Source organism: Chinchilla lanigera, unplaced genomic scaffold, assembly GCF_000276665.1.
Source record: "Chinchilla lanigera isolate Chin_1 unplaced genomic scaffold, ChiLan1.0 scaffold00005, whole genome shotgun sequence".
NCBI lineage: Eukaryota > Metazoa > Chordata > Mammalia > Rodentia > Chinchillidae > Chinchilla > Chinchilla lanigera.
Genome location: NW_004955406.1, coordinates 13812643 through 13838966, shown reverse-complemented (window position 1 = coordinate 13838966; position 26324 = coordinate 13812643). Strand labels below are relative to the sequence as shown.

At 36.0% G+C, this 26324-nt stretch overlaps 1 protein-coding gene across 2 annotated transcripts in view; it reads left to right on the top strand.

The window, feature by feature from the left end:
- Slc9c2 (solute carrier family 9, member C2 (putative)) overlaps window positions 1-26324 on the top strand; it is a 104869-nt gene continuing 78545 nt past the window's right edge. The window contains exons 1-5 of one of the 2 annotated variants that reach the window (XM_013520788.1): window positions 1-87; window positions 1183-1384; window positions 3676-3776; window positions 9733-9861; window positions 16778-16943. In XM_013520788.1, coding sequence (XP_013376242.1) covers window positions 1258-1384; window positions 3676-3776; window positions 9733-9861; window positions 16778-16943 — 523 coding nt within the window. In that variant the 5' untranslated portion in view covers window positions 1-87; window positions 1183-1257. Of the gene's footprint in view, window positions 134-1182; window positions 1385-3675; window positions 3777-9732; window positions 9862-16777; window positions 16944-26324 lie in introns of both variants that reach the window. The other variant, XM_013520790.1, reaches the window with a different exon arrangement.

The window sequence follows — 26324 nt, the reverse complement described above, 5'->3', positions numbered from 1 at the left end:
CTGTCCTTTGGCAAACAGATGTAGAGCTGAGCTTTGTTCTGAGATTTTGGGAGACTTCATCTCGATTTCTACTTGGAAGAAGCCTAGGTTTGGAAAAACTGTGTCTTGGTAGTTTGGAGAACTTGATTTAAAGGTCATTAACACATGGAGTTAGAAGTGTTTGAAAATGCTAAGGACACGAAGGGCTACTGAGAGACACATGAAGAGCTGAGAGATGTTGTGTTTTGAGTCTATTTTTAGCCCAGCCGCCCCATGCTTCATCCCAGGATCACTGTGCCCTATAGACCAAACAATCACAGCAGGGCACCAGAGATGAATTTAAATATTATCGCTGCTTCTTTAAGAACTTGTAGGAGTTCTGAAGTTAAGAAGGAAACATAAAACAGCACAAGTCCTTCTCAGGACAGCACATACATTGTGTGTGCGGTTGTGTCCTACACCAGGGCACCAGCCAGGAGGGGATTGGAGCTGGAATACAGCTCGTAATTTGCACGCCAAGCCATGTACCTGTCGTCTTCCTGCTACTCTGAGGAAGAGGGACTTTTTCTAATTCAGTTAAAAGCACCAATGACCAAACTTCAACCTTAGTCTTATTTTTTGTTTTTGGATTATTTTCACCCATCCCCACTCCCAGTCTGGACTGCTGTGGCTCCACTTTGACCGTGCTGCCCATGTGCCATTTGTGATTTGGGAGAGGCTGAGATGAAGGAGTGCTGGGGTTGGAGCAGTAAAGTGGAATTCTAGAATGATGTGGACCTGTGGAGAATGTGGAGTATAACATTTATCCTTGCTGCTCTTCCCTCAGAGTTCACTTCATCGCATATTTATCGAGAGCTGAATCTTGTGCTACACACTGTGTGCACAGCCCTAATAAAAATAAAAGTCAATATTTAGCTTCAGCCTTTGAAAAACTCACTGTTCAGCCAGGACATGTCATTACCATATCATTACAATAGTTAGGACAATAATGAATATACCCTCTCTCCAGGAAAAAACATCAACACTGCTGTTGTTGTTCCTATAAAATATTCTTAGAGCAAGAGGTAGAACAAGGAGTATTAGCATGTGCCTTATGACAAGAAGAGACTGCTCAGATCTCAGTGTGGCACAACCTTAAGTAGGGGATCTGGGTGAATCTGGTCTTGGAAGGCCTCATGTTTCTCTTTTTGCGTATTATAACAGGTTAGTCTGCAGTAGTGAAAGTGTCAGTAATAACACAAGGGACTCCACCAAGTTCTAGCAAAATAACAGCAAAACATGAATAATTCCTTTTGGACACAAGAAGAAGGTTCTACACCTGATTTACTCTGCGGGAGGTCAGCTGATTACCTTGTAACAGAGCTACATTTCCCACTACTTATATGCGCCATTAGTGTTTTGGGAGGTAGGTGGTTATTTTTAAAATTTATCTCTCCTCTATGCTTTGAGCTTTTTTTTTTTAAAGTGTAGAGTGTTCATGACCATATCAAAAGAAGAGATCAATGAAATTTCCAGATGCAGGTGAATGCTGTCCGTCTAGCTTCCTTCAGTTTTAAATAGTATCTATTTTTGTCCCTTCATTCAGTAACATTTGCTGAGCATGGCAGGGTGATAGGCACATGAAGAGAGTGAGGCGCTCCTTCACATCTTGGAGCCTGCTCATGTGGGAGACTGGCAAACAGATACCTACGATGCGATGTGGTAAATATAACCAGAAAGGCACTGTTGAGATTCTCTGGTAACAAGGAGGAACAACCCTATACAGCCCGTCTTGGCATACCTAACCTAACCAAAATATCTGAGATGAGGACAGACAACTGGGGTAAATAGACAAAGAGCTCTGATCTACAATTCATAACTTATGTAGTTGACGTCATTAAGTCTGTCCATTTTATTATGGCTTTTGATGAGATTTTTCTTCGAAGATGAACCACTCACCTCAGCTTCCAGAAGGAACTTCACTATGAAGGGCCTTTTAAGTGATGATTAAGAATTCAAACGATACAGTGAATAGTTTTTATGCAGATAAAATAACATATTCAAGAACAGCAGTTTTATTCCACAATTTAACTCTAGTGATTTTAGAACAGTGTCTGGGCCCCCGTAAAAGAAAATTTATTTTGGGGAAAAATGTCAGCTGTTCCTTTCTGGAATTAGGAATGCTATAAATGAACAAATAATGAAGCAAATACAACAACAAACTTTTTCAGTTTTACCTTTTGGATGAGGGAGTGAAATTACTTTCTGTGGAGATCTTTAAAATAGTAAAGATCTTGGTCCCTTTTGGTACTCACAAGGTACTGATGGCTATAAGCTCCACTAGTATTTTTTAAAGTGAAAAAACTCCATAAAACCTATGATACAGAATTTCAAAACCAGATAATAAGAAATTAACAATGGTTCTTATATTGCATATTGTTATCTTCAAAGTAGTTGCTCAGATTACAAGATATAGGCATGCAGTCTGATCAAACAGTATAAGCACATTTCATTCCTTTCAATGAACTAATAGAAATTAGTAGTATAATTATCTTAGCTTGTATATATATGTATATATTTTTTTCTTCCCCCATCCCAATTGTTCTTTCCTTTTGAGCAGTATCTTTCCATTTCACAATATCTATTGTAGATTTTGGATCTTATTTACTCTTTCAGTTTCTTACACTAGGGAGACAATATGATGTTTACACATGTGAGTCTGATTTATTTCACTTATGAGTATGGTCTCTAGTTGCATCCATTTACCTATAAAAACCTCCAGTTTATCTTTCTTTATAGCTGAGTAATACTCCACTGTATAAAAATACCATATCTTTTTTATCCATTCCTCAGTTGATGCCACTAGTTTTGATACACTATGAATCCATGGAAGCAAGTGGTCCATTAGTAAAGGATATTGCAGAAGTATTGTGAAAAACATTTGTCTGGCCTTGCACATAAGAAATATTGAATAAACATTTACTGATTTAGCTTGACCTACAGCTGTGAGGCAGGAAGTGCAGAATCTGGGATGCCAGTGAATCTTGCCCTGTGCATAAATTAATATTATATCTCTTGATTGCCTCTGGAGAAGATGAAATGAATAATCTTGGGCAAAGTAGGGCTTCAAGGGAAGAAAATGCAGATAGAGATAACAAATGCCTTTTGTTCCTTGTATGATTAAGGCAATTTTTTTACGAACGGAGTTAAAGGAATTTCTGACTTTTAGGAAAATTATAGAACATACGTTGTTTTAGGTCTAGAACAAATATTTATTGATATAAGATGAAGTGTGTTGGTATTAGCCTGGGATGTTTCATTATTTCTCATCATTGGTCCTAACATGTCACTGGGTGGGCACATGGGAGGGTGCTGAAGTCTCAGTATTTTTAAAATTCACCAGCGAGAGTTGCCTTGCTATATGTGGCTTATACTTAACAGTATTTGTAACAACTATTTACTATTCATCTATAATAATGTGACACTCAGAATGCTCAAAATTAAATAGAGGGTGAATATTAAATTGTTTTAAAACTATAAAGTATCATTTTTCTTTCAATAAGGTTTATTTTTAAAATTGACACATAATATTTGTACACACATATGGAGTACGATAAAATTGGATACACGTATGTAACGGGTAATGATTGAATCCAGGTAAGCAGCATTTTAAAACTATGAGTTATGTTTAAATAACATGCATTCTCTTTTTTAAAGGTGTTTTGAAGGTGCTGTTAAAGAATCATGAAGTCATTGTCTTGACAATTCTTTCTGTATTAGGATTTGTGTTAGGACAACTGGCCTTCCATTTTGTTGAGGTACTGTATGTATAATAAATTAGACAATACATTAAAGGATGTATACCCAAAACAAAGTCCACTTCTGTCTCATCTCCAAATGTGTGAAGTGGTTTTAATGTGAACAGATATTAAAATAATTTCAACTGCTATTAAATATTTTTAAACTTTTGTTAATACAAGTTTAGAGTACATAATGATTACATTCATTGTGAGTAACTGGTACAGGTACATAACACATCTCAATTCCTTCCCGTCCTCCCTTTTTTGCCACTGTTATATTCATTTACTTATCTTAAAAGTTTTTATAAAGTTACTTATCAGACATATAAATTAACAGTCATGGTAACAGGCCAAAAAGCCATACAAGCTGGGCATGGTGGTGTGTGCTTGTAATCCCAGCACTCAGGAGACTGAGGCAGGAGGATTGCTGGGAGTTTGAGGTTAGCCTGGGCTACAAAATGAGTTCAAGGCCATCCTCAACTGCATAGCAAAACCATGTCTCAAAAAAAGACAAACACAACAACAACAACAACATACAAAATGTATAAGACAATTATACTAAAACAAGGTACACTTTTAGGTAGATTGTCCATGTTAGATTACAATAATCTTCTCTCTTTTTTCCTATTGTCTGTCTTTTATTTTGCACTTTATTTGTATATTGAGTTTCTCAATTGTTTCTCATGGAACATTGAAGCTTTTCTGTCTCATTTACTTCACTTAACATTATGGTCTTAAAGTGCACTGATTTTCCCACAAATAACTCAAGTTTATCTTTTTCATGGCATAGTACTATTCCATTGTGGGTAAATACCACATTTTCTTTACCCATTCATCTGTTGATGGACATATAGGACATATAGACATATAAGATTTAGCTGTTATGAATTGTGTTTCCATAAACATAGGTATGCACCCATCACCATGGTATGATGTCTTTGAAGGGGATTAGCTGGGTCAAATGGAATTTCTAGTTTGAAGTTTCTGAGGAATCTCCATACTGATTTGTACAGTGGTTGTGCCACCAACAGTGGAGAAGGGTTTCTTTTTCCTGCAACCTTGCTAGCATTTGTTGCTGTCTGATTTCTTGAAGATAGCCAAGAAAGTTTGTGGAGTGAGATGGAATCTCAGTTTTAATTTGCATTTTTGAATGGCCAGCCATGTTGAACATTTTTCCGTTGTATTTATTGGTTATTTGTATTTCTTCATCTGAGAAGTGTTTATTCATTTCAGTTGCCCATTTTTTGATTGAGTCTTTTTTGGAGGGTCTAATTTCTTTTAAAAAGTTACTTACATTTTCTAGATATTGGTCCTTTGAGGAGTAGCTTGTAAATATTTTTTGTCATTCTATAGATTGTCTCTTCGCTCTTGAAAATCTTTGTCTACACCTATGTCTTCAAAAGTTTTACCTATGTGTCTTCCATAGTTTCTGTTTTATTTATTTTTTATTATTTTATTTATGTTTTTTGAGGTTGGGTCTCTCTATGCAGCCCAGGTTGGCCTCAAACTCACAGCAATTCTCCTGCCTCAATCCACGCAAATGCTGGGATTACAGATGTGCACCACCATTCCTGGCTTGTTTTAATATTTAGATCTCGAATCCATTTTGATTTTAGTTTAGTGCATGGGAAGAGGTATGGGTCTAGGTTCAATCTTCAGCATGTGGATAGCCAGTTTTCCCAGCATCATTTGTTAAAGGGCTATCTTTCCTCCAGTGAAAGTATGTGGCTCTTTTATCAAAGATAGGTAGCTGAGTATGCCTGGAGTTGTTTCAGCAGCCTCTATTCTGTCCCATTAATCCATAAGTCTGTGGTATTTTTTAAATTACTGTAGCTTTGTAGTACAATTTCAAGTGAGGGATTGTGATGCCTTCTGGCTTGGCCTTGTTTCTCAGAATTGCTTTTGGTATTGTAGGTCTGTTCTGGTTCCATATGAATTTTGGGATTGCTTTCTCTAGTTCTGTGAGGAAAGCTATTGGCATTTTGATTTAGATTGTGTATTTCTGTATAACAGATTTGGAAGTATGGCCATTTTGACTGTACTCATTCTGCCTATCCAAGAACAGGGTATATTTTTCCATTTTCTGATATCCTGTTTGATCTCCTTTTACAGAGTACTACAGTTTTCATTTCTTTGGTTAAGTTAATTTCTAAGTATTTTACCTTTCTTGATGCTATTGTGAAAGATGTTGTTTCCCTATTTTCTCTCTTGGTGAGTTTGTTATTGGTGTACAGGAACACCACTGATTTTTGAAAGTTGACTTGATATCTTGTTATGCTATTGAATTTGGTTATTAATTCTAGAAGTCTTTTGGTAGTATTTTTGGAGTCTTCTATGTAGAGGATCTTGTCATCCACAAATAATGATAATTTAACTTTTCTGTGTCTATTGAGATGAATATGTGACTTTTGTCCTTGCTTCTGTGTGTATTGTATTTATTGATTTGCATGTGTTGAACCAACCTTGCATCGCTGGGATGAATCCTACCTGGTTATGATGTATGATATTTTTGATGATTTTCACCCACAGTTGTCTGTTTTGGTTGGGTCCTTTCCTGGTTTTTGAATCAGGGTAATGCTTGCTTCCAAGTATGACTTTGGGAGTATTGCTTCCCTTTCTATTCCATTAAAGAGTTTGAAGAATGATGACATTAGATCTTCTCTAAATTTCTTGTAGAATTCAACAGTGAATCCATTGGGACTTTGGATTTTCTTAGTTGGCAGTTTTTTTTATTTATTTATTTATTTATTTATTTTTATTTTAAAAATAAAAGGAGGAAAATATTAACAGACAGACAACATTTTACAAAATAGCAAAGGAACAGTACAGACAGTACAGAGTTACAAACAAAGTGGTAGGGAATTAACAATGCTTGTTGTATCACATATTGATATCTTCAAAGTGGTTTCTCATGAAAACAGACATAGACATGTAATGCTGATCAACCAAGGACTCACTGACAGTTTCTTTCAGCAAAGAAATACAAGACAGTAGAACAGCCATGTTGACTATCCTGCATATACATACATACAAAATTTCTCCTTCTTTCCCTTCTCTTTTCCCACATCCCAGTTGCCCTTTACCTTTGAGTGCTCTCAAACATACATGTGCAAGCACCGCATTGTTTCACTAGTGTAAAACCTGAAAGAGTTAATTTAAACTAGGAGATATGATAGACATTGTGAATTGATAGTTGGTAGTTTTCTTTAAAAAATCACTTCTTCAAGTTCATTGACTGATACTGGATTATTCAGGATTTTTATATCTTCAAATTCAGCTTTGGTAGGACATATGTATCTAGGAATCTATTTCTCTTGAAGTTTTGTTTTATTTTGTTTTGTTTTGGTACTGGGAATCAAACTTGGGACCTTGGAAGTTTTCATTTTATCAGAGTAAAAGTTCTCAAAGTAATTTGGCAGAATCTGTTGTGATTTTGTCATTTTCATTTCTAATAACATAAAGTTGGATCTTTTCTTTCCTTATTTTGATAAAATTGGCTATGGACTAATCTATTTTGTTTATTGCTAGTATCAAGACATCTTTAGGAAATGACTACCTTTTGGAGATATCTTCTAGATGTGGCTGGCTTTTGGCTTTTGAATCTGTCCTAGAATCCTACCTTTTCATTTTATTAGGCGTGAAAGGTTGCAGCCTGTTTGGCCTAGCACCTAGTTCTTTGGTACTAGACCAAAACATTGTTTATGACCCCCAGACAATCTAGGGATTGGCATACAAAGAAGATCAATTGATCATGACAACTATGCCACTTTGGCTAAAGTAGTACAATCAGTAATAACAATATTATGAAGCAAAGACTGGGAAATGACAGTGTTATAATTTGCTACATTTAACCATGGATACAAGATTTATAGTTATATAACAAAACCTAAGACAAATTAGAAAATTATATACAATAAATGTTCACTCAATACAGCAATTTTACCCCAAGGGGAGAAAATTTAAAAGGGTTAAGAGGAAAAAATAGAGAAATAATAGAAGAAAAAGAGATTAGAATCAAACCTGAAGGACAAAGGAATATTGTTCAAGCCTGGGAAAACTGGGAAAGACAGGAGGGAAACAAGGAAAAAACCAAAACAAGAACTAAAGAAAACAAAAAAGTAAAAACAATGTTCACACTCAAGAAAAAACAAAAGTAAACAATTAAAAACCACAAATTAATGGAAAAAAAAGAAAAAAGAAAGGAAATTTCTCTCTGATTTCAAGCTTGTGGTTTTCTCTGGGGTCTACAGTTTTGTGGCAGTGCCAACTTGACTTTGCTCTTGCTGGAAGATAAAGGAGGCAGTCAGTGCACAGATTCATGCTGGACAATCCCAGCAAGTCCGCCGTAGGTTTAAAGTAGAGTGCCTGTTCTAGTACTTTCAAGTCCACAGACATTCAGATTGAGCCTGGCCTCTTACTGTGGGGCTGGAGCCTGAGTCAGTTAGCTTATAAGGCTCTGGGTGTTTCTTACTGGTCTGACACTAGCTCCCTGACCAAGGATGTCTCCTGTGGTTATTTCTCATCCAGTCACTGTGGGTTTTTAACACTGGGAGTCCTTAAGATGAAGCCTATCAATGGCTGCTCTGAGTCCCAGCTTCAGTTGGCCTGTCCCTAAGATGGCATCTGACCAAGCAGTGTCTCTAGGGGGCACTGCAGTTACTTGGACTGGAGTCACTCACCAGCTATTGCAGTGCACACAATCCACTGCTGTGTTCTACTTGTGGATTTCTCCCTGGAGGCCTCTGGAATTACCCACTTTTACTGTATCTCTGTGGATTTGAGCCTCTTTATGCCACAAGCCAGGAACTGAAGAGAAAATGCAGATTGTCCCTTCCATTTTTTGTGTTGTGGTCTGTCTCTTCAATTTCCCTGTGGGCTCAGATCCTTCTTGGGTCCCAGGGGTCCACCTCTCTCCTTTTTTTCTTCCCCAACTTGTTATTTTCCAGTGTCTCAATTCCAAATATTGCAGAGGTTGAGGTGTTGCTGCTCATTGCCCCATCATCTTCCCAGAAGTCTGTCTCTCCATTAATTTTGAAGGAATGTTTTGCGGGATATAAAAGTTGGGGTTGGATGTTGTTATCTTTTAGGGTTTGAAACACTTAGCTCCATGTCCTCCTTTCTTTTAAGTTTTGTGTAGAAAAGTCTGCTGTAATCTAATGGATTTACCTGTGAATATAATTCATTGTCTTTCTCTTAACAGCTTTTATGATTTTATCTCTGTGTTGGACTTTTGGTACTTAGAGTATAATGGCGCAGAGACATTATCTTTTGATTGTGGTCATTTGGGGTTCTATGTGATTCACTTATCTGTATGTTTCTTTCTTTACCTATATTTGGGAAGTTTTCTGCCATTATTTCTGTGAACAGATTACATAGTGAAGCCAAAACTATTTCCAAATAAACTTTTTAGGAGGGAATATTTGCAACACTTCTATCATTGTGTTTTCAGTCAATCTATATGTGGCCTTTGTGATTTGTGTCTTATGTAACCAGCTATAATGTTATCTAAGTACTATTTTTCTCCACTGACTGATTTTCAATCTTATGCAAATTTTTATGACACTGCAAGTACCTACAAGATTATTTTCTCTGCTTAAAGCAAATTAAAATAAACATCTGAAAAGTAAACATCTAGCAGTCAAATAAAAATTACTTATTTGTTATCACCCAAAATTATCTCAAGTTTCATCAGTGGTAGGAGTATTATTTATGAAAATACTAATTATATGCTACAAGTAATGTTTATGTGGCAAAAAACTGCACAATTCTTCAGTGAATAGAACTGTACTATTATCCTTTTGAACAGTTAGACCAATAAATCTATCACAGGACTCCAGGCTGACCTTGTAGATAATCTCTCATTAGTTACAAATCAGAATATCCTAAAATTTACCTCGATTGACATAGCATTGACTTCATTTCTATTATGTGAAAATGGCAGTAATGAATTTCCTGTTTACCTTTGCTGTTGTAGGTCCATCAAGTTGTTTACCCTCTACTACGAACACCAAGTTTTTCACTTTATTGTTATTTTATACCTTTATTTACATTTATGGCATCACTGGGTTTGGACTTTTATATACTCAAGAATGTGTTTTGGCAGGTAAGAACACATTTTAAAATAAATTACAGTCACTGCTTGTTTATTCATGTTGACAGAAAATATGACTTTATATAGAAGATTAATTATTCATAAATCTTACATTTTTGGCTGTTTTATGCTCTTTGTTTTAAAGAATGATTGAGGAGAGGGGGAAGAACTATTATTAGATATTGAGTAAATATCATCTCCACTTTGCAAATGAACAAACTGAAGCCCAGAAATCACAAACAAGATTGACACATGTCAGAACCTAGATTCTGGTTTCCATGCAGAACTTCTTCTCCACTATACATGTAGCTTTGTCTGTTTTCACCAAGTTTGTTTTATTTATGCTTTTTCACTCTTAATTGTACTTGTTGGACTCTTGTTTTTTTCAGAGAACATTTTACTTGCTTTGGCTTTATTCTGTTCTTTCTAACACCTACAGTTAATATTCATTGATTTATTAGCTTTTCTGGGTATTTTGTGTATTTAAGGTTTTAATTTTTTTTTTTTAGTGGTTATTATCATTCAACTCTAAATTTTATTATACTTTTTCTTTTAGTCAATTATTTAGAAGTTGTTTGAAAAATTTCAAATATAGTGATAATTTATTATTTCATCAGATTATGATCAGAGAATGTGATTGTATAAGTCTTGTGATTTATTGAGATTTGCTTCATAGACTGATACATAATAAAATTTCCCAAAAGTTGTGTTTGCTTTACAAAAATGTATATCTTTAATTGCTAAATATAGAGCTCTAAATTTGTTCAGTGAATTGTTTAGTTAACTCTGAAATTCAGTCTTCTAAGTCTTTTGCCACTATTGTTTTTTAGCTCAGTCTAGCAGTTTTCCACTATGTCTGTGGATTTATTAATTTTTCTTGCAATTCTGTCAGATTTTACTTTATATAAATATGTTATTACTAAGCACCTATCAGTGTTATTTTCACAGTTAATTTTTTCTCATTTTCTAATTACTCTTGTATTTGAATTAATATTTTTTTGCCTTAAATCAATTTTACCTGGTATTATTATAGCTGCACTAGTGTTATTTTGGTTAAGTTGGCAACAAAAATTGTTTCATCCTTTTATTTTTCAAGATTTTGTTGTTCTTCTGGTTAGGTATATATATATATATATATATTTAAGAGAATAGTTTTATTTATTTTTTGGTTAGGTATATTTTTGATAGTTTATATTTGGATTTTTATTTTATCCAACTTGAAAATCCTGCTTTTGTTTTTATTTTATTTTATTTTTTTGTTTTTGCTTTTAAAAACTAGTTTTAGTACATTGGTGTGATTAAAAATAGACTTAGAAGTTATCTTCTAGAATAATTGTATTTGATGTATAACTCACATAGACCTAACCAGAACACTCAGGCAAGAAAGAAATGAAAGATATCCAGATAAAAAAGAGGTAGTCAAATTTTCTCTGTTTGTAGACAACATACTCTTATATGTAGATAAACCTAAAGTCTCTACCAAAAACTGTTAGAACTGATAAATTCAGTAAAGTTACAGGGTAAAAATATCAACATGCAAAAGTCAGTTGGATTTCTATACACCAATAATGAACTAGCTGGGTAAAGGAAAGAAAGTAATCTTTTTGCAATAGCTACCAAATAAAACAAACAATAACAAAAATCCCCTATGAATAAATTTAACCACGGAGGTAAAAAATCTCTACACTGAAAACACTGATTGAAGACACACACAAAGGAAAGATATCCCATGTTCATGGATTGAGAGAATTAATATTATTAATATGGTCATATTACTCAAAGTGATCAACAGATTCAATGGAATCTCTATCAAAATTTGAAATGTATTCTTCAAAGAAATAGAAAAAAAATCCAAAATTTTTATAGAAGCCCAAAGGCACCTGAATAGCCAAAACAATTGTGGAGTAGGGGGAGCTGGAAGTATTGACTTCAAAACATACTACAAAGTTAACCAAAACAGTATAGTACTGGCATAAAAATAGACACAGATCAATGGAACAGAAATCCCAGGGACAAATCCAAATATTTACCATCAAGTAATTTTTGGACAAAGGCACTGTTATGGTTTGTATCTGGATGTCCCTGCAAACCTCAGATGGTCACAGGGGGAGGGCTTTTCAGAGTCTGCTGAATCTAGAATTTGTTCATTGTCTAAGTGCTGGTATTGGGGGTGTGAGTGCTACAACCACCCTAGGGTGGGTAGCCTACATACAATATAAGGGAGGAAAGGAGGTTTGCCCCTTCCTTTTGCTTTTGTTACTTTTGTTGTCTTTCCTGCCATGAATAGTTGACCCCCTGCTACACCAGCCTGCCTTCGAGCCAGCTAATTATGGACTGAAACCTGTGCAAATTGTGAGATAAATAAACCTTTCTTCCCTTAATTTTGGGTGCCAGGTATTTTGTCTCATCAATGAGAGAAAAGTAACTAAGACAGGCACTGAAAACATTCACTAGAGAAAGGACTGTTCTCTTCAATAAGATGGTGCTGGGGAGACTGGGTATTCATGTACAGAATAATGAAATTAAATTCCTATCTGGAAAAAAAAATACCTATCTTGGCATTAAAACAGCCTCAAAATAGTCAAAGATTTAATTTAAGACCTGATACTATGAAACTACTGAAAAAAACCAAGAGAAAAATGACTCAGAACACTGAGATGGACAAGGATAAGACCGCAAAAGCACAAACAACATAAACAAAATTGGACAAATGGAATGAAAAACTATGGAATCATATCAAATGGAAAACTTCTTCACAGCAAAGAAAACAGTCAGTAAAGTGAAGAGACAACCTACAGGATGGGAGAAAATATTTGTAGACTATTCATCCAACAAGGAATTACTACTTACACTATTGAACTCAATTAAGTGGCAAAATCCTCAAATCATTAAATTAAAAATGGGCAAATAATCTGAATAGGTAGTTCTCCAAAGAAAATATGCAAATTACCAGCAAGAATAGGAAAACGTGTTCCTCATCACTAATCGTTAGGGAAGTGCAAATCAAAATCACAGTGAGATGTGATTTCACTCTAGTTAGAATGGTTATCATCAAAAAGACAAAATTAACAAATACTGATGAGAATGGAGAAAGCAGAAGTCTTATATACTGTTGGTGGGAATGTGTATTGCACAGCCATAATTGAAAACAATATGGAGGTTCCTGAAAGAATAAAAATAGAATATTATACAGCAGTGTCCAAGGCAAAGAAATCAGTATGCTGAATAAGTGTCTGCATTTGCCAAGGTACGGATGGAATGTAGTATATGTACACAATATTTTAGCATTTCTTTCTTTTTTCCAGGATAAAAAAAATGAAATCCTATCACTTGCAGCAACCTAGATGGGACTGGAGGAAATTATATTAAATGAAATAAGCCAGGCACTGAAAGATGAATATCACATGTTCTTATTTATATGTGGAAGTTAAAAAAGTTGACCTTGTTGGAAAACAGAATGTTGCAGAACATCAAGAAGATTATACACCATGACCAAGTAGTATTCACCCCAGGAATGAAGGGATGGTTCAACATACACAAATCAATAAATGTAATACACTATATTAACAGAGCCAAGGACAAAAACCATACGATTATTTCAGTAGATGCAGAAAAAGAATTTGATGAAGTCCAACACCCATTCATGATTAAAAACCCTACAGAAAATTCAAGTAGATGGCCTTCACCTCAATCTGATAAAAGTCACCTATGACAAATCAACAGCCATCATACTAAATGAGCAAAAACTGAAAGCTTTCACTCTAAGATCCGGAACAACACAAGGATGTCCACTGTCAACACTCATATCCAATATAGTTCTGGAAACACTAGCCAGAGCAATTAGACAAGAGAAGAAAATAAAAGGAATAAGGATAGAAAAGGAAGAAGTTAAATTATTATTATTTGCAGATAATATGATACTTTACCTAGAAAACTCCAAAAATTCCACCAAAAGACTTCTAGATTTAGTAAACAAATTCAGTAGCATGGCTGGATACAAAGTCAACACTCAAAAATCAATAACCTTTTGTACATGAATAATAAGCTTACTGAGAGAGAAATTAGGGAAACAACACCTTTCACAATAGCATAAAAAGTGGGATACTTAGGAATCCATCTAATGAAGAAAGTAAAAGACCTCTACATTGAAAACTACAGAACTCTGAAAAATGAGATTGAAGAAGATATTAGAAAATGGAAAGATATCCCTTGCCCTTGGGTAGGAAGCACCAATATAGTGAAAAAATGGCCATACTCCCAAAACTGTTTTACAGATTTAATGCAATCCTCATTAACATTCCAACAGCATCTCTCACAGAACTAGAGAAAACAGTCCTAAAATTCATTTGGAACCAGAACAGACCTAGAATAGCAAAAATAGTTATGGGCAACAAAGGCAAAGCAAGGGGCATTACAATCTCTGACTTAAAACTGTACTACAAAGTTACTGTGATAAAAATATGTTACAGGCAAAAAAAAAAAAAAAAAAAAATCAGACCCAAGGATCAACGGAACAAATTAGAAGATGCAGAAACAACTCCAGACGTACGCAGTCACTTTATCTTTGACAAAGGAGCCAAATGCATTTACTGGAAGAAAGACAGCCTCTTTAATAAATGGTGATAGAAAGACTGGCTTGTTCCACATGCTAAAGATTAAAATTAGATCCATATATTTCACTATGCACTGAACTAAAATTGAAATGGATCAAAGGTCTAAATATTAAAACAGAAACACTAAATCTCCTGGAAGAGAAAGTAGGTAGAAATCTTGAAGAGACAGGGGTAGGCAGAGAGTTCATGAGCAAAAATCAAACTGCATGGGAAATACTTCAACGAATCAACAACTAGGGGGCTGAGGATTTAGCTCAGCAGCACGGTGGGCCTGCCTGGGCATGAGTTCGATTCCCGGTACCAGAAAAAAACAAAAAAATAAAAAAATAAATAAAAAGAATCAACAACTGGGATCTCATCTCATTAAAATGCTTTTGCAAAGTAAGAGAAAACAACAGAGTGAAGAGACAACCCACAGTGTGGGAAAATTTAAAAAAAAAATTTTTTTTGTTTTTTTTGAAACAGGGTCTTACTCTGTAGTCCAGACTGGCCTTGAGCTTATTATGTAGCCCAGGCTGACCTTGAACTTGTGGCAATTCTCCTGCCTCAGCCTCCTGAGTGCTGGGATTATAGGAGTGTGTACCATCATGTCACGCTGCAGGAAAAAGTTTCACCAACTGTTCCACAGACAAAGGCCTACTGTCTAGAACCTATGAAGAACTCAAAAAAATCAGACCCTTCCAAATTTAAAGATGGCCATTTGAAATAAATACACACTTGTCAGATGAAGTAGAAACAGCAAATTAACGTATGAAAAAATGTTCAACAGCACTTGTCATTTGAGAAATGCTGAGCTTTCATCTCACTCCAGAAAGAATGGCTATTCCCAAGAAATCAACCAATAACAAATGCTGGCAGGGCTGAGGGGAAAAATGAACCCTTTTGCACTGCCGGTGGGAGTGCAGACTGGCGCAGCCACTGTGGAAATCTGTGTGGAGATTCCTCAAAAAACTAAGACTAGAGGTTCCATTTGACCCAGCTATTCCCCTTCTTGGTATCTTCCCAAAACAATTCAAAACACCATATCAGGGCAATACATGCACACCCATGTTTATAGCAGCACAATTTATAATAGCTAAATCTTGGAAGCAGCCCAAATGCTCATCAACCAATGAATGAATCAAGAAGATGTGGTTCTTTTATATAATGGAGTATTACTCTGTCATAAAGAAGGGTAATCTTGTATGATAGACATTGTGAAATGATAGGAAAACACTCAAGGGTAAAGGGCAACTGGGATGTGGGAAAAGAGAAGGGAAAGAAGGAGAAATTTTGTATGTATGTGTATACAGGATAGTTAACATAGTTGTTCTACTGTCTTCTATAGAAACTGTCAATGAGTCCTTGATTGATCAATATTGCATGTCTCTATCTGTTTTCATGAGAAACCACTTTGAAGATATCAATAAGCAATACAACAAGCATTGTTAATTTCCTACCACTTTGTTTGTAACTCTGTATTGTCTGTACTGTTCTTTTGCTATTTTGTAAAATATTGTCTGTCTGTTAATGTTTTCCTCCTTTTATTTTTAAAATTAAAAAAAAAGAAGGGGGGCTGGGGATTTAGCTCAGTGGCAAAAACGCCTGCCTGGCAAGCGCAAGGTCGTGAGTTCGGTTCCCGGTACCACAGAAAAACCAAAAAAAAAAAAAAAAAAAAAAAGAAGGGTAATCTTGGAGACATTTCTAGATAAATGGATGCACCTTGGGAACATACTTTTAAGTGAAATAAATTGGACACACATGTGTAAAAATACTGCATTGTTTCTCTGGTGTGAGGAACTAAAAATGTAAATACAGACCAAAGTGTATACTAGATATTGTGAAATAGGAAGAAAATGTTCAAATGAGAAAAGAAAAAAATGAGAAAAGAATGAAATAAAGTTGCAATGGAAATAAAAAAATTTGATTTCATAGATGTAGAGAACAGAATAGTGATTCCCAGAGATTGGGAGAAAAAACTCAGAGAGGGATTAATGAAAATGTTGGTTAATGGGAACAAAAATACAGTTAGCTAGGAGGATTAGACTCCAGCACAGAGGGATAACTGTAGTTATGAATAATTTATTTTATACAATATTTCAAAATAGCTGGAAGAGAAAATTTTGTGTTTCCAGTGCAAAAAAAAATTTTGAGATGATACACTAATTACCCTGATTTGATCATTACATATAGTATACTTTGTACTTCATAAATATGTGTAATTTTTATGTGTCAGTTAAACAATATAACCAAGATCTGATTCTTAGGATGCAAGTAAATGCAGTCATGCTATCATCGGATGTTAAATCTAAGCCATGTTATGAATTGGTTTGCAGATCTCGTTAACTGGATTGATTAGCATTTTTGCTGAACTTGTCTTGACTGGATATGTGGTAATGAGATTCAATGAACGCTCGTGGGATTTGCAATGTTGCATATTCTTTACCATCGCCCTTAGCATAATAGATCCTCTTCATTCTGCAAACTCATTAGAAACTATTGGTATGTTAGATTTATTTTCTTTCATTCTCTTGAAGATATGAGGATACATTATTATCTTTTCATTATATTTTTCTTGCATGAATTGTGCATCTGGCAGAGTTGGATTTAGTGCTTTCTTTTTTAAGGATAGAGCACTGATTAACTTGAAGGAACCAGAGCAGATAAGACAGGCACTAAAGATCTGACATAAATAATACTAAGTATATTTCAAAGGAAGCTCTCAAGTAGGACATGTACTCTTTAGAAGGCAAAAAAACATTGGCATTCTTATTCTTTGCCACCGAATTCAAAGCCACAAGGTGAAGATTTTAAGTTGGTGAGTTTGTTTACCATTAAAAACCCTTAATAAGTCTTTCCAAGGCCTCATTACCTCTTGTGAAAACTATCTCCATTTTGGAGTATCTGAGGATGCGCAGCTGTAGTGTTTATTTGAAAGAAAAGGATATAGTCTGCCACCCAAATGTATTCATTCAATAGAAGTTTATTCTTAACATGGTTTGAAGTTTTATATTATTACTCATCTTACTTGGTAAGGCAAATGGTGATTTCACTCTACAATGTCACTCTATTTTCATGTTTTATCAACATAGCAGTAAAAATATTAAGTAGTTGGATTCTATGGTTTCTGTATTTGAATCAAAATAACTTTTCCTTACCAACTTTAGAGTATTGGTTGTGTTTAGAGCAAAGATGTTACCCTATGATTGCGATGAGAAGATGCCAACTTTTCAGCCAATGGTACTTCTGTTTTTACATTCATTTCACACAGGAAGGATTTAGACACTTTTGGTGGTGATGTTTAAATCATCACAAAGGAGTTATAGTTCTCAGAGTCTGTTCCTGCATTCTCTGTTCTCCTAAGTACAATCCTTTCCTGGTCTTTTCTTCACCTAATATTTTTCCTTTCAGCTATTTGTATTTGGCCCTTGTTTTATTACTTCATTCTCTTTCTGCTGCCTTTTTTGCAATATCTTGACTGCATATGGTTATTAAGGGAAACTATAAATGTTATTCAATGTGGTTTCCACACTCAATGTTTTTCAAAAGAGGAGTACAATAGAAAGTTTTCTGTTTCTCTAAAACAAAATTACTGAAGGTATTTGGGTAGCTTTTGATCTTTCTTTTATGCAGTAACACTGTATGACATTTTGGTTTTGATTTATAGTTTTTCAGAGTAAAACTCACAATTACTCCTCACTTCTTTATTGGCTTAATGTGGAACTAACATATTGCCTTGAAAGCTGTTTGATTTCTTTAAAAAAATGTTGTAATGACAAATATAAACAAGGAATTTTTGAGATCTATCTGTCTAATATGCAGCCTAGGACAATTCTTCCTTCCTCAGTGCTTCCCAAGCAAGCTAAAAGTTTAGACATGCCTGAATGAGTTCTGAATCCAGTAGCATTTTTTCTTAGTAAGACAAATTTGACTTATTTTTATGCAGAAAATCACTCTCTCTTATTTTTGGTGTTGGCAGGGCTACCATATATTTCCTTCATGTGAGTTAGATAAGTGGTTTTTTTTTCCCCTTCAAAACAGTTGACTTCTTGGATTTTTTGTTCTTTTTTTTTTTTTTTTTTTTTTTTTTTTTGAGACAGAGTCTCCCTATGCAGATCAGGCTGGGCTTGAATTCATTATGTAGCCCAGGCTGGCCTGGAGCTTGAGGCGATCCTCCCTCCTCCACCTCCTGCCTCCAAGTGCTGGGATTATAGGTGTGTGTCACCACACCTGGCTCCAAAACAGTTTATTTCTAGTTGTCACAATACATCAATTTTTAGAAAAAGTTATTTTTTTCTAAAAACTATCATCATATACAAAATTATAACTTCTACAGTGCGAATGGTGCCTCTTTAGGGGAAGTGCCCTTCTCTACCATAAAACCTGTACATCCTATATCTGAGGTGGGCTGGCCCATGGCAAAAAGTACTGGATGCTTGTAAGCAAGTTAAAGAAAACTTTTCTATGCATATTTGTTTTAGAAAGTGCATGGGTTCAAATGATTTTTATTTTAAAGCAAATCTGGAAGAAGGTCTTGTAAGGGAATAATAAAATATAATGCTTTAGTATGATCTTCACTGAGTAAAGAAAATTATATGCTTAGAAAAAGACTTCAGGGTTAATTACAGGCTTTCCTGCTTTATTCTTTCTTTTTCTAAATTTTACAGTGAATCAATACGTTAGTTCCACATTAATCCAATAAAGAAGTGAAGAGTCATTAAGTGTTTTACTCTTAAAAATGTCTATAAATCAAACCCCAAATGTCATACAATAAACCTTTACTTGCTTCTGGTTAATTTATTGAATTTAAGAGGAAAATGAATGGATTTCTTTACCAGAGAAATCAAATGTGCTAATAATCTTCAGACCTGCTTAATCCGTAGTTGTGTGCCTTCTGTCATAGTCAAAGTTGGTAACAAGCAGTAAGATGAGAAGGTTATGACTTATCTTGCCTCTTGTTATCTTTGCTGTTTTTGGTTGGGTACAATAATGAAACAGGAAGAACAGAAATAACGTCTTAGATACTCATCCATAATCAAATTCTGAGCAATCCTGACATTTATTCTGTTATTTAGGAGATATTTGCAAAGATAGATAACATTTGAATATTCTGCTGTTGCACATTGATTAAACACTGGAAAGAACTGATCTCCTTTGTTTTAAACTGTCTATAGTGTTAATAGAGATAATAATAATAATAATAATAATCTCCTAGTTATATTTACTTACTCAGTTACTATATGTCTCAAAATTCCAAAAGGGAGAAAACAGAATGTTAATTAGGTCTAATTTTGTTTTGATGAAAAATACCATTTAATGTGATAAGTTTTGGTTTTAATTAAGCAAAGAATTATATCAGACAGCTGCTTTTAAAAGTATATTGCACAGTCTTTTCTATATCAATTCACAGTTGCATTGGTTTACATAATGAACAACTGTAGCCGATATGTTCTTTTTCTAAGCTATCAAGTATTTTACTATTTTATTCTACTTTATATAGTCATAAAAGGCCACAGCAGTTTTTCAAACTGCTTTAAAAGCAGTGGGCACTAGGAAGGACAGTGTGTTGGTTTGGGGGTAATTTTTACAAGGAGAAAAATAATATAGAGGATATATATTTTATAAGATTATTTATAATAGTCACCCAAAGAATGATATACAAAACAGTGCAGGAAACCTGTCCACACATTAAGACCAAGGAAACTACCTGAGGGCCTGGATGCTATGGAAATGTCCTGCATGAGTCCAGCTGAAGACCTAGCGCTCATAACAGTGCCTCCCACAAGTCCAGCTGGAGGCTCAGAGCCCATAACAATATCTTATGCAGGCCTGTTTCATGGATCTGCGCTGCGAAGGCCCAAAGGTCAGTGGTGAAATCTAGGAAGTCTGTGCCAGCGGGATGAAGAATCCGTGCTACCAGGCTGAGAGATCTGCACTGCAGCCAGGAAGCGACGCTCAGAAGAACCAGAGCTCCCCCGAAAGGTACCACAGCCATCCTCAGCAACAGTGAGGTCCCGAGCACCTCCAATGATCAAGATGGCCAAGTTCCCATCAGGGAAGCCAAAGCAGCAAGCTTCTCCAGGAAACCAGCAGTGCATCATCTTCTCCTCTGGAGCCAGGAAGCGATGCTCAAAGTGAGGACAAGAGCTCACCCAAAGTGAATTAAAGCCATTCTCAGTGCCAACAAGGTCCCGAGCTCCTCGAGGATGAAAGCAGCCGGGTTCATCAGGAAAGCCAGCATGACAAGCTCCTCCAAAACAGTTAACAGCTCCTTAAAGCTTCTATCAGTTCCCAACAGCCTCTCAGCTCCCAACAGCCTTTTTCTCCTTCTCCAGTTCTGCCTCTTATGCTGCTGGCAACAATCCCCAGGTGGGTATCCCACACCCACCACCTTGCTTCCTCAGTTCAGCTGGGGGTTATAAATTGACCACCAGTTGTCAGTCCTGTAGGAAGTATCAAAATGAAGTCCCATAAGGAGAACATACATACAGTGCAGTATTTCTGAGGAGTAACAAGCAGATGTAGCTGATATATTCTTTTTTTTTTCTTTTTTTTGTTTTTCTCTGGTACTGGGAACCGAACTCACGACCTTGCGCTTGCCAGGCAGGCGCTTTTGCCGCTGAGCTAAATTCCCAGCCCCTAGCTGATATATTCTTAAATTTGGCATTTCTATTTTTAAGTAAAAGAAGTGCAGAGCTAGTACCCAGTTCTATAAACTCATCACAGCTACAAGGTCCCTCTATTTATGTGCTCCTCTGGCCAAAACAGAGTAGCAGGAGCTGGATTTACCTTCCATCCTGAAACAACTAAAGAAATGGACAAAATGTGTGAAGAGTTATTGGACCTCAGACAATGCAGGATGATGATTCCTGAGAGGGAGAAAAAGAGATGCACCCTTGATGGCTCTTGCCTCCACCCATCACCCAGTGAACACTTCAAGGTCTTGGAGTGGACTAGGGTAACTTAGGCGGAGCCTGGGGGTTTCCTTAAGTTAAGCTGATCCAGAGTTGGGTGTTCAGGAGGGTCAAAGTAGTTACAGTGCACAGAGAAAATTACTGCAGAGATGGGAGCCAGCTTGGAGAAGGCAGTCCAGTCTTCTGCAGAAGCTCACTTTTGAGTCTTTAGATGGGAACTCACTAGTGTATCCAGGTGAAGGATTTGCTCAAAGCTGGGGAAAGAAAATACTTGAGGGAGTAGAGGGAATAGTTAGACCTCATATTACAATAGTTCAATGAAAATGATTTGTTTTTCTTAAGAACACATACTTGCTAAGAACCTTTATGATAGAAATCAGCAGCCACCAACAAATCGTCACATCAGCTGGCTTCAGACAGTATTGGGCCCTCACATGTCAGAAAAATGAGGGATGAAAATTATTCAGAAAATCGAGGTATCTTATGATGTAGCAATGGTATAGAAAGTGCTCCTCAATAATCACAATTGGAAAACAGATGCAATCAGATATGACCTTTAGCAAAGCAATAAAGCACCTAGTCCTATATTTCTTCACATGCCCTTTCCTGGCATTTAGTACCTTGCATGAATTCTTCAAGATTAGACTGATCATGCAGTTGATATTGCTGGAAGCTGTGGTTTGAATGTGCAGTTTTGGATCAGTAATGAAGGTGCTTCTGTACCTCTTTGCAAGAGACTAGTGAAACTAAAATACTACTAACAACGTATCACAGAACCAGGAACCTGCTTGACTCTAAAAATCACTGAAAATGCCAAATATCCTTGTCAGTAGTAAACTGGCATTAAGGGAGCCACCGCCCTGTCTACCTCTGCAGTAAATACCTAGGAGGCTAGAAAGACATGTAAAGTTTGAAGTAAAGAGGCTTACTAGTCAGGTGAGTAAGACAAAAATTAAAACAGCCACAGAGGACTAGGGATTTAGCTCAGCAGCACAGCGCCTGCCTGGCAAGTGCAAAGTCATCAGTTCAATTCCCGGTACCAGAAAAAAACCCAAAAAACCAAACCAAACAAACAAAAAAAAAAACAGTCATAGAGCCAAGGATAACAGTGATGATTAATTGTTCAATTGTTTGCTATGATTTGGAAGTATACATATAATACTAGAGAAAATATGTGCACTCATACGAGATATTTCTACATATCATAAAATTTGAAAGGTAACATCATTTCTAAAGAGGTTGTTTATAACAGAATTTATTTATCTCCAAATGGATCACTTTCATTGTCATCTGAGGAACTGTTGGAAGCAAAGAGTCCCTAGAAGCGAGCCCAATATAGAGTGTGCACTGATAAGATTTTGTGGCCCTCTAGCACTGCCGTTCCAGCTGTATCATATGTGCTCAACAGGCTTTGAAGAACATTCTTGTGTTGGTTTGGGTTTTTTTTGCAAGGGGACACAATATAAAATGGGATACATATTTTATAAGATTATTTATAATAGTCACCCAAAGAATGATATTCAAAAGATTCAGGAAACCTGTCCACACACTAAAGACTAAAGAATCCAGCTGAAGGCCTGGATCTACAATAATGTCCTGCATGAGTCCAGCTGAAGACCTAGAGCCCATAACAATGCCTCCCACGAATCCAACTGGAGGCCTACAGCCCACAACAATGTCTCATGCAGGCCTGTATCACAGATATGCTCTGGGAAGGCCCAAAGGTCAGTGGTGGAATCTAGAAAGTCTGTGCCAGCCGGATAAAGGATCTGTGCTAGCAGGCTGAGGGATCTGCACTGGAGCCGGGAAGCAACACTCAAAGTAAGAACCAGAGCTCCCCCCAAAAGTACCACAGCCATCCTCAGCAACTGTGAGGGCTTCCGATGATCAGGGCAGCCAAGTTTCCGTCAGGAAAGCCAACACGACAAGCTTCTCCAGGAGACTGATAGTGCACCATCTTCCCCTCTGGAGCCAGGAAGCGATGCTCAAAGTGAGGACCAGAGCTCCCCCAAAGTAAACTGAAGCTGTTCTCAGTGCTAACAAGGTCCTAAGCTCCTCAGAGGATGAAAACAGCCAAGTTCATCAGGAAAGCCAGGATGGCAAGCTCCTCCAAGATAACCAACAGCTCCTTACAACTTCTATCAGCTCCCAACAGCCTTCCTTCTTCTCCAGTTCTGCCTCTTCTGCTGCTGGGAACAACCCTCAGGTGGGCCTCCCACTCCCAGCTCCACATTTATTAAGTTCATCTGGGTGTTACAAGTTGATCACTGGTTGTCAATCTACCACAATGCTCCAAATCATTCTCTTCTGCATCAAAACAGGCAAACCATGCATGTTTGGGATATTGAGACAAAACAAGTGATGTTTTGCCTCAATATCTAAACAAAGTCAGCTTATTTTTCCTCAGTCAACAATAGAAATAATATATATTTTGAAGACATTTGTCTTTTCATGGATGATGTATTTAGTTGCATGGTATACTTAGTGAATTGCCTAAAATACAATAGGCTACACGTACTTCTCGTTCCATGACTGACTTCTGTTCCTGTGATTAGGACAGTTAGTGAATTGGTTATTAAATGAGGTTGCATAAATCTTACATGCAGTGCTGTAATGTATAACAGAACATAAAATGGTAGTGCTGTACTACACAGTACGATCAGCAAAAATTACAGTAGTGTATAAACAAGACGTTCTGTACAAAAAAGACATTGAGGCTTTATAAACAAGATGTATAGGGCTGTAAAAAAATGAGTCATAAGTCCAAGCAGTCGTTAAACAAACAGATCATTAAATGAGGAATATTTGTAGTTCTCTTCTGATTTTCTGCTGCCTGAATGAGGAATAAAGCCCTCATGATTTATGGGACATCAGGTAGAGGACTCAGAAAGTTATTGGCTCAGGAGTGAGAATTAACCCTAAAGTAAAAGCTTCTTTGCTGGTACCTATCAAAGCTTAAAAGCAAGATTCAAATAGTTCACACTGGTTCCAAGAAATTTAATTGCATTCTGGAACAAAGCTTAAGAATATTTTTAGGAATGCAAAACTATACAGCACCTAATAAAATACAATATGCTAGTCTCTCATCTAACAGAAAATTATAAGGTGTGCAAAGAAGCAGGAACATATGACCCATAGAAAGTACACAAATAATAAGTAGAAGACCCAGTAATGACACAGATGATAGAATTAGTAGACAGAAACATTGAAACAGTGATTATAAGTGGGATATGTTGGTGCCTGCCTGTAGTCCCAGCTATCTGAGAGGCTGAGGCAGGGGATTGCTTGATATCACGGATTCAAGGACAATCTGGTAAAAATTATACCAAGAACCCATCTAAAAAAGTTGCTATAGCCACATTCCATTTGTACAAAAGGTAAAAGGAAAAATTAAATATACTGTAGAACCTGCTCATATCAATTTATAATAATAGTGAATTGTTAAATAATTAGGAATTTCGCAAACCAGTTGTGAAAAGATTGGTAGCTTAGCACTGGGCATGGCGGGAGCATTTGTACATGGATTGACAAACACCACAAATCAGGACTTTTTAAATTTTGGAGAGCTGGTTTATTAATGTGCTAGCAGACACTGTAGATGTAAAGTAGACTTGAATCAGACTTAGAAGTGGAAATCACAATATTGGAGATTTAAAAAGTCTAGGTGGAATTAGGAAAGGATTAGATACTGCAGAAGAGATGATTAATGAATTTGAGGATATAGTGATAGAAAGTATCCTAAGTGAAGCTCAGAGAGAAAAACACTGTGGAAAAACCCCCATGAGATTCAGTGAGCTGTGGGGCAAATTCAAGAGATCTAACAGAAGTGTCTCTTAAAGAGTGCAGAGAGAAGAGAACCAAAATATTTGAGTAAGTAATGGATAAAAAATTTCTAAATTTGATAAAAACTGAAGCCATAGATTCAAGAATCTCAATAAATTCCAAACCCAAAAAGCACAAACTACACCAAGGCACGTAAAAACCAAAGACCTTAAAAACAATGGAAAATAAAAATTTAAAAGCAACCAGAGAAAACTGCACATTATATCCAGAGGAGCAATCATAACAATGTTAACATCATGTACAGCAGACTTACAATAAAATAACAGAACTCTCTTTAAAAAAAAAAATACAAACCAAAAGAACAGGTAGTAACATTTGTACAGAACTAAGAGAAAATACTGCCAATGAAGAATTCTATACTCAATGAAAATATCCGAAAGGGAAGGTGAAATAAAGACTTTCTTTAACATAATAAAACTGAAGGAATTTTTTTGCGAGCAAACCAGTGTTACAAAAAATGTTACAGGAAGCTTTTTGAAGCAGAAAGAAAATGATATCAGATGGAAACTTAGATGTGGAAATTCTAATCTATTCCTGATAACCTGTAATCTATTTTTGGTTTCTGTGTATTTGTCTGTTCTGGCTACTTTGTGTCACTCAATCAAGCCATATGATACCATAGTCCTTCCTTCTTCATGAGGGATGTGTTTCCTGATCTCAGGTGGGTGCCTCAAACCCTGGACATTACTGAACCCTGTATAGTGTAAGTTTTGTCTATTACATGTACACCTATGATAAAGTTTAATTCATAAATTATGCAAGTAAGGGAATTAATAGCAATAACTAATACTGGTCTAAAAAATGACAACAATTTTTACAGCTTATTATGTTGTAATAAGTTACTTAAAACTTACGAATATTATTTCTTGGATTCTCTGTTTAATATTTTGGATCACAACTGACTTCTGGTAACTGAAACTATGGAAAGCAAAACCATGGATAAAGAAGGGTTACTATATGTGCCTTTTGTGTCTGGCTTCTTTCACTTAGTGTTTTCGAGGTTCAGGCATGTTATAGCATATGTTAGTAAGCACTTCTTTCCTTTCTGTGGGGGAATAATGTCCCACTGCAGGGATATGCCAAATCTGTTTATCTATTCATCAGCTGCTAGGCACTGAACTGTCTC